Source organism: Hemitrygon akajei, chromosome 3, assembly GCF_048418815.1.
Source record: "Hemitrygon akajei chromosome 3, sHemAka1.3, whole genome shotgun sequence".
NCBI classification, from domain to species: Eukaryota; Metazoa; Chordata; class Chondrichthyes; order Myliobatiformes; family Dasyatidae; genus Hemitrygon; species Hemitrygon akajei.
Window position 1 is genome coordinate 36219924 of NC_133126.1, and position 13365 is coordinate 36233288.

A 13365-nucleotide genomic window follows, 5' to 3' on the forward strand; every position below is an offset into this window, starting at 1 on the left:
TTCAGTTTGCTAAAGTTTTCAGAGTAGTGAGTCAAGTTTTTGCCACTAATTTCAGAATTTCTATGCAAGTTGCCCTTGGATGTGGTTGCATTAGTTGGCACACCTTTGGACTAAGTGGATGGCCACAGAATACCAGAGATCACACTGAGCAGGAGGAGAAGGAAGGCTGCAAATGGGGTGAATGGAAGAAGGGCTGTATCCACTCACTGGTTCTGTGCAGTTCAATTGACTGAACTGGGATAGAGCAATATTACACACATTCCTGGGTGTCTTAACATGAGGTACTCATGCAAGCCAGGTGACCTGAAGCTTGCCACAGTGTTAAGTGTGTAAGAATATCATGAAGCATGTAGCTTTAAGCTAGAAGTCCTGATTTGATGATTGTTACTGGATAAATGACAGGCTTGCAGTGAATTTGGATGTGTATAAAATCAGAGAAGCAGTTGATGGAATAATGCATTTTCTCATAGGAAAGCATTGGATTCCCTGCAGCCTTGCATCTAGGTGCATCTTGCATCTTCAATACAGGTCATATACAGTCAGTGACCATTCTAGTAGGTACACCTGTACATCTACTCATCAATGCAAATATCTAATCAGCCAACCATGCAGAAGCAACTCGGTGCATAAAAGCACGCCAACAAGGTCAAGAGGTTCAGTTGTTCTTCAAACCTAACACCAGAATTAAGATGAAATGTGATCTGTGACTTCGACAGTAGAATGATTGTTGGTGGCAGAAGGGGTATCTCAGAAACTGTTGATCTCCTGCAATTTTCATGCACAACAGTCTCTCGAGTTTACAGAGAATGGAGTGAAAACCAAAAATGCATTCAGTGAGTGAGTAGCTGTTCTGTGGGAAGAAACTCCTTATTAATGAGAGAAGTCTGAGGAGAATGGCCAGACTGGTTCAAGCTGACAGAAAGGTTAGACTAGCTCAAATAATCACAAGTTACAATAGTGGTGTGCAGAAATCATGTCTGAACACACTACATGTTGAGCCTTGAAGTGGAAGGGCGAAAGCAGAAGACCACACCGGGTTCCACTCCTGTGACTAATAAAGTTGCCATTGAGTGTAAATCTGGCACTGCCTTTTGCAATTTACTCTCTTTGTCATTTAACCGTATGCTGGAAGAGCCAGCTGTTGCTCTTTGGAAACAGCATATCCATCCTATATTCATCTTTTTCAGTAAGGCCTGCATTCCATTTTGCAAAGAGCTTGTTCATTTGCATCATGGAGCCTTGCACAGTTTGCTAGGCCAGCTTCTTTAATTGCTGCTAGCTGTTCATTATGTTAACCACATGATGATGCAAGCACCCAATCAACTGTATTGATGTTAATAAGTATTATGCAAATGAGAGGGCAACATGAAATTGAGAGGCTGCCTCCAGTTCAGTCAGTGGATTTAGTTAACTGCACATCATGATCTTCAAACCTGTTTTGAGGCTTGACTTGACTGAATTAACTGATTTATTTGAGGAAATATCCATCAGATTTGACAATAATATTCCTAGGAATATGTTGCATTCTCTGAGTTAAAACAACTTTTTAGGAAGTGCCACAAATGAGACTGTTAAATAAGGGTAGTCCATATGTCTTAATTGAGCAAATATACTAGATAGCTAAGCCGTTAAGTTTTATAGGCTGGGGATTGGTACTAATGTGATTGAATCTGGCCAGACCATGAATGAATGGAGCCTCATAAATTTCCATGCTTTGGCTACATCTGTTTTACTTAGATTAGGACATGAATAATATCATCCTTATATTCACAATTGACAAATAGACAGACAGACGTACTTTATTGATCCCGAGGGAAATTGGGTTTTGTTACAGTCGCACCAACCAAGAATAGTGTAGAAATATAGCAATATAAAACCATAAGTAATTAAATAATAATAAGTAAATTATGCCAAGTGGAAATAAATCCAGGACCAGCCTATTGGCTCAGGGTGTCTGACACTCCGAGGGAGGAGTTGTAAAGTTTGATGGCCACAGGCAGGAATGACTTCCTATGACACTTAGTGTTGCATCTCGGTGGAATGAGTCTCTGGCTGAATGTACTCCTGTGCCTAACCAGTACATTATGGAGTGGCTGGGAGTCATTGTCCAAGATGGCATGCAACTTGGACAGCATCCTCTTTTCAGACACCACCGTGAGAGAGTCCAGTTCCACCCCCACAACATCACTGGCCTTACGAATGAGTTTGGTGATTCTGTTGGTGTCTGCTACCCTCAGCCTGCTGCCCCAGCACACAACAGCAAATAGAGATAAATAGATACAACAATAAGTAGAGATTTATCAAAATGAATTTGGAAAATTGGTCTTTTGAGGAGGATGCCTTTAGTATCCACAACACTGGGTACAATTACACCATCTGAGAATGTTCAGTAATACATATGATATATTAAAAAAGAGATCTGAACTTGATTGGTGACTTTGAAACAAAAAAAAACGAACTGGCTGTAGGATAGACAACCAGGGTTATTAGAAAGTAGGTGGTTAAATATAATGGGGGAAAAAAACAAAATCAAAGAAGAAAAAGCATTCTAAAGCAAATTAAAACCAACTTAAAAGCCAAGGAGAGGGCATATCATAGAGTAAAAATTAGTGGGAAGTTAGAGGATTGGGAAGCTTTTTAAAAACCAACAGAAGGTAACTAAAAAAAAGTCATTAAGAAGTTAAAGATGGAATGTGAAAGTAAGCTAGCCAATAATAATAAAGAGGGTACCAAAAGTTTCTTTAGATACATAAAGTGTAAAAGAGGCAAAAGTGGATATTGAACTACTGGAAAGTAATGCTGGAGAGGTAGTAATGGGGGACAACAAAATGGCGGACAAACTGAATAAGTATTTTGCATCAGTCTTCATCGTGGAAAACACTAGCAGTGTGGAAGTTCCAAGTGTCAGGTCATGAAGTGTGTGAAGTTACCATAACTAGAGAGAAAGTTCTTGGGAAACCAAAAGGTCTGAAAGTAGATAAGTCACCTGGACCAGATGGCATATACCCGAGTTCTGAAAGAGGTGGCTGAAGAGATTGTGAAGGCACTAGTAATGATCTTTCAAGAATCACTAGCTTCTGGAGTGGTTCCAGAAGACTGGAAAATTGCAAATGGTACTCCACTCTTCAAGAAGGGAGAGAGGCAGAAGAAAGTAAGAAGTTAGTCTGACCTCAGTGGTTAGGAAGATGAAATGAAATGAAATGAAATGAAATGAAATGATAAGCAGGATAGACAAAGAAGAATTGGCTGATGTTGTGAACTTGGATTTTCAGAAGGTCTTTGACATGGTGCCACACAAGAGGCTGCTTAACAAATTACAAGTCTGTTGTGTTACAGGAAAGATTCTAGCTTGAATAAAGCAGTGGCTGATTGGCAGGAGGCAAAGAGTGGGAATAAAGGGAGCCTTTTCTGGTTGGCTGCTGGTGACGAGTGGTGTTCCACAGGGGTCTGTGTTGGGACCGATTCTTTTTACGTTGTATGTCCGTCATATGTCAGTGATTTGGATGATGGAATTGATGGCTTTGTTGCCAAGTTTACAGATGATATGAAGATAGGTGGAGGGATCGGTAGTTTTGAGGAAGTAGAGAGGCTACCAAAGGACTTGGACAGATTAGGAGAATGGGCAAAGAAATGGCAGGTGGAATACAGTGTCGGGAAGTGTATGGTCATGCACTTTGGTAGAAGAAATGAAAGAGTTGACTATTTTCTAACTGGAGAGAAAATACAAAAACTGAAGTGTAAAATGACTCGGGAGTGCATGTACAGGATCCACTAAAGGTGAGTTTGCAGGTTGAGTCTGTGATGAGGAAGGCAAATGCAATGTTAGCATTTATTTCAAGAGGACTAGAATATAAAAGCAAGGATGTAATGTTAAGACCTAATATAGCACTGGTGAGGCCTCACTTGGAGTATTTTGAGAATTTTGGGCCCCTTATCTTAGGAAGGATGTGCTGAAACTAGAGAGGGTTCACTGGAGAGCCACGAAAATAACTCCACGATTGAATGGCTTGTCATATGAAGAGCATTTGATGGCTGTGTGCCTGTATTCACTGGAATTCCGAAAAATGAGGGGTGACCTAATTGAAAGCTATCTAATGGTGAAAGGACTTGATAGAGTGGATACGGAGATGATATTTCCTATGGTGGGAGAGTCTGAGACTAGAAAACACAGCCTCAGAATACAGGGGTGTCATTTTGGAACAGAGATGAGGAAGAATTTCTTTAGCCAGAGAATGATGTATCTGTGGAATTCTTTGTCACAGGCAGCTGTGGAGGCCAAGTCTTTATGTATATTTAAGGCAGAGTTTGATAAGTTCTTGATTGGTCAGGGCATGAAGGGATACGGGGGGAAGGCAAGAAATTGGGGCTGAGAGGAAAAGTGGATCAGCCATGATGAAATAGCGGAGCAGATTCAATAAACCAAATGGCCTAATTCTGCTCCTATATGTTATGGTCTGAAGAAGTCATGTCCTGGGTGATAGGGTCGGTGATGGATGCCGCCTTTTTGAGGCATCGCTCCTTGAAGATGTCCTGAATGTTATGGAGGCTGGTGCCCATGATGGAGCTGACTGAGTTCACAGCTTTCTGCAGCTTCTTTCAATCCTGTGCAGGAGATTAGGGCTGAGAGAAAATTTGGATCAGTCATGATGGAATAGCGAAGCTGACTCAATGGGCCAAGTGGCCTGATTCTGCTTCTATATCTTGTGGTCAATTGAATGTTTAATATGTAATGTTCTGATATAATATCCACCCTTTGTAATGCCTTTTGTGATTCTGATTCTCACATAAATAATCTTTTGGATGAGATATTAAACTAAACATTTTTGTTCTGCTAGCTGATTATAGGAGATCCCTGAGCACTATTTAAAACAGGGGGTTCACAACCTTTTTAATGCCATAGGCCAATATCTTTAAGCAAGGGGTCTGTGGACCCCAGGTTGGGAGTGCCTGATTTAAAAGGAGCAGTGGATTGATTTCCTTTGATCATACAGTCATTGAGCACAGAAACATGCCCTTCGGGACACCTCGTCCATGCCAAGCTGTTATTCTGCCTGGTCTCAGTGACCCACACTTAGACCATATCTCTCCATACCCCTCCTATCAATGTACTTATCCAAATGTGCAGTCAAACACGCATGCACCACTTCCACTGATCCATACTTGCACCCTCACTGACTGAAGAAGTTCCCCCTCAGGTTTCCCTTAAATATTTCACCTTTCACCCTTAAATCTGTAATTTCTGGTTCTTGTCTCACCCAGCCTCAGTGACATGGACAGGATTTGTCCTTGCAGTCCTTGTTAAGTATCACCTGTGCGCCTGAACTGGTCAGAGACTCTCTGGTTTTTGTCCAAGCTTGTTGATTGCCAATCAACTGTTGAGTTTCCTTCATCAGAACCATGACAGCTCTTCAGAAGTGCTTTCAGATTACCTGAGTTTCTGAAAGGCTACGTAAATGAAAATGCATACAATATACACTTGCATAACAGAGGTGTTAAGGTTTTAGTACAGGGGTTTCCAACCTGGGGTCCATGGAACCCTCAGGTGATGATCAGGGTCCATGGCATAAAAACAGTTGGGAATCCCTGTTTTAGAGGAGACTGACTGGAATGATGTGTAACATAAATGGTGTTAGTTGACAAAGGTAATATCAAAGCATTTACAAGCAAATAGATGATTCACCATGACCCCTGCTAATTTCATTCATTTAGCAGCACACACAAAATGTTGGAGGAACTCAGCAGGTCAGGCAGCATCTGTGGAAAGGAGTACACAGATGACGTTTCGGGCCGAAACCCTTCATCGGGACTGAGAGGGAAGAGGTGGGATGCCTGAATTAAAAGGCAGGGGGAGGGGAAAGAGGCTAGTTGGAAGGTGATAGGTGAAGCCAGGTAGGTGGGAAAGGCCAAGGGCTGGAGAAGAAAGAATCTGATAGGAGGTGAGAGTGGACAATAGGAAAAGGGGGAGGGAATCCAGGGGGAAGTAATAAGCAGGTGAGAAGTAATAAAATATCAGTGGTGAATGGGGGGGTGGAGGGGAAATGGGGAATTTTTGTTCACTGGAAGGAGAAATCGATATTCATGCCATCAGGTTGGAGGGTATCAAAGCAGAATATAAAGTGTTGCTCCTCCACGTTGTGTGGCCTCATCTTGGCACAAGAGGAAGCCATGGATCGACACTTTGGAATGGGAACGTGAATCAGAATTAAAATGTTTGGCCACCAGGAAGTCGTGGACAGTGCGGAGGTGCTCAACAAAGCGGCCCCTCAATTTACGACAGATTTCTCCAATATAGATGCGGCCGTTTTGGGAGCACTGGACACAATAGACTTACCCCAGCAGATTCGTGGGTGAAGTCTTGCCTCACCTGGAAGGACTGCCTGGGGCTCTGAATGGAGGTAGTGTATGGACAGATGAAGAACTTGGGCTGCTTGCCAGGAGGGAGATTAGTGTGGAGGGACGAATGGACAAGGGAATTGTAAAAGGAGCAATCGCTGCTGTAAGTGGAGGGAGGGGTAGGTAAAGATATGCTTAGTGATAGGGTCAATGAATGTCCATTTCTCCTTCTTGGTGGACAAACATTTTAATTCTGATTCCCATTCCAGTTCCGAAGTGTTGAGCCATGCCTCCTCTTGTGCCAAGATAAGGCCACATAGCATGGAGGAGCAACACCTTATATTCTGCTTTGGTACCCTCCAACCTGATGGCATGAATATCAATTTCTCCTTCCGACGAACAAAAATTCCCCGTTCCCCCCAACCACCCCCCACCTCCTCTAATTCACCTCTCTGATCTTTGGAGATGGTGGAAGTTGCGGAGGTTAATATATTGGATGCGGAGGCTGATGGGGTGGTAGGTAGCTCAAGAGGGACTCTCTCACTATTAAGGCGGCGAGAAGATGAGATGCTCACAGATGAACAGGAAATGGAGAAGATGTGGGTGAGCGCAACATTAATAGTAGAGGGAGGGAAACGCTGTTCTTTAAAGAGGGAGGACATCTCTGATGTTCTGGAAGGGAAAGCCGTGTCCTAGGAACAGATCCAGCGGAGACAAAGGAACTGAGAAAAGGGAACAGCATTTTCACAGGAGACAGGATGGGAAGAGGTATAGTCAAGATAGCTATGGGAGTCACTAGGTTTATAAAAGATGTCGGTTGAGAGTTTGTCCCCAGAGATGGAGACAGAGCAGTCAAGAAAGGGGAGGGAGCTGTCAAAGTTGGTCCAAGTGAATTTAAGGGCAGGGTGGAAGTTAGAGGCAAAAGTTATTAAATGGATGAGCTCAATGTGGGTGCATGAAGCAGCAATAATGCAGTTGTCAATGTAGTGGAGTAAGAGTTGAGAGTATGACGGGGAAGGTTTCAAACAGGCACCATAGCTTGGGCCCAAGTGAGTACCTATGGCTACACTTCAGGTTTGGAGAAAGTGAGAGGAGCCAAAGGAAAAATTGTTAAGGGTGAGTTCGGAGGAGGATGATGGTGGAGGGGGATCGGTTGGAGGCTGCCTTTGAGGACTTTTTGATGGAGGATAGAAGTCTATAGGGACTGAACATTCATGATGAAGATGAGATGGTCAGGGCCAGGGAATTGAAAGTTTCTGAGGAGATCGAGGGCATGAGAAGTGTCGTGGATGTAGGTAGGAAGGGACTGGACCATGGAATTGAAGTATGAGGACACAAATTCAGAGGTGCAGGAGTAGACAGAGACAATAGGCCTACCTGGACAGTCCTGTTTGTGGAATTTGGGTAGAAGCGAGCAGTGCAGGTTAAGGGAACTAAGTTTGTTGGCAGTGGTAGGTAGTTCCCTAGAGTGGATGAGGTCAATATTAGTGTCAGAGGTAGTCTTCTGATAGTGTGGACTGGAGTATTCCTCAAGGAGTCAGTATGAGGAGGTGTCTGAGAGTTGTTGTCCGGCCTCAGCAAGGTAGAGGTCAGTGCGCACACTACAACAGCACACCCTTTATCTGTGGGTTTGATGGTAAGATTGGGATTGGGGCAGAGAGAATGGAGGGCAGAGAGGGTAAGGTTCGAGGAAGAGAGTGGAGTGTTGAAATCGAGACAGTTGATATTTCGTTGGCAATTGAGATGAAAATATCTAGAACAGGCAGAGAATGGGGTGTCCAAGAAGAGGAGGGTTGCAGACGGAAGAAGGGGCCGTCTGTGTGAGGTGTGGAATCCTTGACTAAGAAGTGGGCTTGGAGGCGGAGGCGGTGAAAGAGGAACTCAGCACCATGGCAGGCACAGAACACACTGAGGTGTGGGCGCAGGGGGACAAAGGTGAGGCCCTTACTAAAAACAGAACGTGCTGCCTCAGAGGTGGGAAGGTTAGTAGGAATTGTGAAGACACGGCATAGATGAGAGCTGGGATCAGAGGGGGGAAGAGAGTTGTTACTGTCTGAGGGGAAAGGAGGGTTGGTGTGTTCAGGGAAGTTGAGGTGGGAGGAAGATGAGAAGACGAGGTTCCAAGGACCCAAGAGTTGACCAGAGGGTGGGGGTCTGAATGACACGGGATACAGGATTACACTTTATGTTAACTGGTCCAGTATTTGACTTCTACCACTCAGGGACGTACAAGCAGCAAGTACTATACTTCCCAATTCAAGGTTCACCCCACACTGACAGGGAAATATATGGCCTTTTTTTTATAATCAACGTTAAGTTAGAGTTCTTACTGAACAAAACTGTGATAGCAGACACATTGTGTGGAAAGCAGTATTTCATAACTTACCCCCACTTTCTCAAGGGCGATCATAGATGGTTAATAAATGCTGTCTTTGCCAATCATGATCAAGTCCAGTGAATGAAGCTTAGAAAAACTTGACCTTTTCTCCTGAGGAAAGAAATTGCAATTTCTCTCCCTTTTCTCAACCCTCTCCTGATCTTTGTATAGCTTATAATTTTTCTGAGGAGATATTTTATACCTTTCTTCATTATTCCAAATAATTTCCCAAAAGATTGGTTAATAATATAATATTAAATTTTGAGTATTTATCTTATACTGGAGCTAATGTTTTTAGCAGGGAGCGAACTCTCACTCAGAGTTTAATATCCTGCTTGTATCTACATTATTCATGTGTCAAGATAACTTGAATTATCTGGGATCTTCATGAAATTGTATTTGTCCTTGCATTGTTTACATCCTTAATATCAAATTAATTCTAAACCTTCTTAAATACAGGAACAATTTTTAGATGAGAATGTCTAAACTTGCACAATATTTCAAATGTCAGTCAATTAGTATTGGATTAAAATAATTCATTTCTCCACCAAACACCTCCAGAGACCCACCTAGTTGATGAAAATGTCACTTTGATTGGACACTGGCAATATTATTTCTAACATACATTTCCTAATGGCTGACTCACACACTATTGACATTTCCCTCATATACTTTTCAACAGGCCATGTCACCAGTGGGTCACTGCCCTTTAAAGCTAAAAAAAAAATTGCTTGTGCTCCTCACTTACATGTACAGAAACTTTTCTTGAAGTTAATTTTAACTGCAAAACTTAATGCAATGGACAGTGGATCTAGAGCTCATGAGCTTGCTCTATTGTCTTGTTGCCAACAAAAGTATTTTTATAACTGGATCTTCATCAGTTAACAAAACAAAAACAATGATGGGCCAGCAGGTAGCATAGAAGAAGAAGAATAGCCCTTAACTCGGCAGTGGAGTTATCGGGGCACAGTCATGACAGTGTTTCCGTAGCAAGCTATTCTTGTTTTTACAAGGCCAAGTTGTTAGCTCGACGCTCAGCCTGACTTGGATTCGAACTCAGGAACCTTCGCTCTGGAGTCCGGCGCTGATATTAGTGCGCCACCAAGCGAGACAGGGTAGCATAGTGGTTAGTGAAATACTGTTACAGTGCTGGTGATCTAGGTTCAGTTCTCCTGCTGTCTGTACGAAGTTTGACAATATGCCCTGTGACCTGTGTGGGTTTTCTTCAGGTGCTCCAGTTTCCTCCCACATTCCAAAGATGTATGAGTTCATAGGTTAGTTGGTCACATGGGTGTAATTGGGCAGCACGGGGCCATTGAGCCAGAAGGGCCTTTTACTATGCTGCATCCCTAAATAAGAACTGTTTAAAAAAACATGGAATTTCTGAAATTTGTGTTAATTTAATCTTTTTTTTGTAGACACAATATAATTTACAATGTACACAGTAAAAGTTTGCATTTAATCCTATTTTTTTCTTCATGCATTATAGTTGGAGATTAAACTTGATTTGCTCTTTATTTTTGCATTATCTTCTGGCAAAATTACGATTGCAGTGGATTTTTTTTCTGATTGATTTCCTTTTTCCTTCACAGTTATTGACCTGCTGTACTGGCGTGACATCAAGCAGACGGGAATTGTCTTTGGAAGTGTGCTCCTCCTTTTGTTCTCACTGACTCAGTTCAGTGTTGTGAGTGTGATCGCCTACCTGGCACTTGCCGCCCTCTCAGCCACAATCAGCTTCAGAATTTATAAATCAGTGTTACAGGCTGTGCAGAAGACTGATGAAGGACATCCTTTTAAGTAAGTGTACAGTCCTTCTGTATCTTCTGCCACCCCGACTCCATTTGCAGTAATATTTTATCAGTTATGTCAAATGATAATGTTTTTTCAAAATTTCATATATTTTAATTTACCAAGACTCTTATCAGATTATTAATCTGAGAATAGTGGTGATAAGGTAATATCGGTACTGCAGTGAAGTTTGAAACTCTTTCTCATCTCACATTCCAGAATGTCTTGTGTTTTTTTAAAAGAGGCTGCAACAGGATTGAATATTTTTGTTTATTTTGCTATTTATGAATATATTGGTCATGATTCTTAATTCATTGTTTTTGTTTGTTGCTGAATGTTGCTAGGCTTCTTACTTTTGGCAGGTTATACAGCTTTATAAAGTTGTAAAAGCTTTAATGTCATTTAAAGCATCTAGAAATGCACAGAGACCCTGTTCAAACATTACTATGTATTACCTTATCTCTGCTTTATGAATCATTGCTGAGATGAACAGTTGGGTTGGGTTGAGCAAGACCCATGAGGGCAGATTGTTGCTGCACCATGTTGAGAACTTGCCAATCATTTGGGTGCTTGTGGAAGAGAAAATAAGAATTGCACAAACTCAGTATTTTTCGAAGATTGGTGTTAGAAGAAATAATATTGCAATAATCAATGTAAAATTGCATGACTCAAATTTCAGTTTTGTGACTTGTAGTTATAAATGACAAATAAGCATAGATTTAACAGGAATTTACATGGAATGGGGCAGAATGTCACTGTTTTGATAAATTAAAATGAGTTACAGTGACACATGGGCTTAATGCATTTAATTATTGTTTGGGTTGCACAAGAAGATCTTGAGTTCCCAACAGTCAATGAAATAAATTTTCTCCATCCTAGCACTAGAACTGCTCTCCCCCCCCCCCCCTTTCATTTATTTTCTTAAATTAAGGCTATTTTTATGTTGTCAGAGCTTATTTGGATTTGGATACTACCCTCTCTGAAGAGCAGATTCAAAAGTATGCTGATTCTGCACTGGTATACGTAAACAGTACGGTCAAAGAACTGCGACGACTCTTTCTTGTGCAGGACCTGGTGGATTCTCTGAAAGTAAGAACAAAATAAAATCTTCTATTTTAGGACTCAAATAGGAAGACTTGTTGATTGTATTTCCTTTAAGTCTTTAACTGAGAAGAGGTTCAGCCCTACTGCTTTTATCATTGTGGAGTTGCAAATCTGTCTCTCAAATCAGATCAAATCAATGTTAATTGTCATTCAAACCATACAAAGATACAGCTGAATGAGGCTCTGGGGCCAAGGTGCAAAACGTTCAAAATGGGAAGGTAACATTCAGAAATAGCAAGTAACATAATTCAAAATATCAAGCAAAGAAGTATATCACTCGGGGGAAATAAAAACAAAGTTCTCACCAAGAACTTCCTAGGTTTTTTTTCTCTCTGGATCTTCTATTTATTTGAATTTTAAACAGTGTTATCCTGAGCAAACTAATTGACTTATTCTTTTCTCTTTTTCTGTGGTATAATAATACTCACTTATTTATCCCAGGGTGTAAAGATCAGAAATTTGTATTCCCATCAAATCAGTGGCTTCATTTCCTAAAGAATAAATGATTACTTGTGACTTTCAATATTGTTTCCATTATCCAAATGATACCACTTCATGGCATAGCTGAAATATTTTGTGGGTAATCCTTGTGACGCAAAAAGAAACAAATCAACTGAGTGGAGTGCAAAAACATTTTAATATTTAAATAAAAACACAAAATGCTGGCAGAACTCAGCAGGCCAGACAGCATCTATGGGAGGAGGTAGTGACAACTTTCGGGCCGAAACCCTTCATCAGGAGGAAACCTGATGAAGGGTTTCAGCCCGAAAGTTGTCACTACCTCCTCCCATAGATGCTGTCTGGCCTGCTGAGTTCTGCCAGCATTTTGTGTTTTTATTTATTTCCAGCATCTGCAGATTCACTCGTGTTGCCTTAATATTTAAATATTATATTCATTTTCTTTTCCTAATGTGAACTTTGTGGAAATTAATAAATTTATTACTCCAAAATTCAATAAAGTAAGAGCAGTGTTCCCCTACATATACTTTAAAGTGGAAGATTTTTTGGCAGAAATTAATTTGGGATCTTCAATGTTAGAAATAATGGAAAAAAAATAACTGACTTAGCTCACATCTCCAGTTAGGTAAGACATCCAATCGCACTTAATAGGAATTTCATCAAGCAAAAACGTTACAGCAATCTACGTTAGGAGCTATAATACAGATCATGATCAACTTCATTAAGGAGGTAATTTGAAGAAGAATATTAAAGATCGTAAAGAGCCTGAGAAGCTTGGACATGGAATCTTGATATTTAGAGAGATAATAATCAGTTGTAGAATAGTTATTTTTGAAAATGCTCACGATTCTAGAATTACTCAGATATTTCAAAGCAAAATAGAGCTGGAGGAGGTTATACAGATGAAGTGGACATGGGAAGATTTGAAAAGAAGAATGAAATTTGTTAAACCAAGGCTTTGCATAAATGGGAGCCAGTGTACATCAGGAAGCAAAGTGTAGCGGTTACTGAAATCAAACCAAAACCGCTGAGTGACTAATCACTGTATGACACACTCCGAAGTTCAAAGGAGTACGTTCAACTCTTTATTAAGAAACCAGCAATCTCTTGTAACGATACAAAACCTAATGAAACTAAAATTAGTGATATCACAAAATAAGCGGTCTAAGCATATTTAGGATTATTTAAGCATTCCAATTAGCGTTAAGCAGTCAACAAAAAAAGTATCATTCCGGCTGCCTCTCTGGTTCTACCTAGACTGAATTGACCTAAGACAAAGCATGAATATGTAACCATACTCT

General features: G+C 41.0%; 1 protein-coding gene across 7 annotated transcripts in view; it reads left to right on the top strand.

Moving 5' to 3' along the window:
• rtn1a (reticulon 1a) overlaps positions 1–13365 on the top strand; it is a 190734-nt gene that overhangs the window by 167184 nt on the left and 10185 nt on the right. For all 7 annotated transcript variants that reach the window (XM_073039559.1, XM_073039560.1, XM_073039561.1 and 4 more), the window contains 2 exons: positions 10303–10510; positions 11452–11590. In XM_073039559.1, the coding sequence (XP_072895660.1) occupies positions 10303–10510; positions 11452–11590 (347 nt within the window). The remainder of the gene's footprint in view (positions 1–10302; positions 10511–11451; positions 11591–13365) is intronic.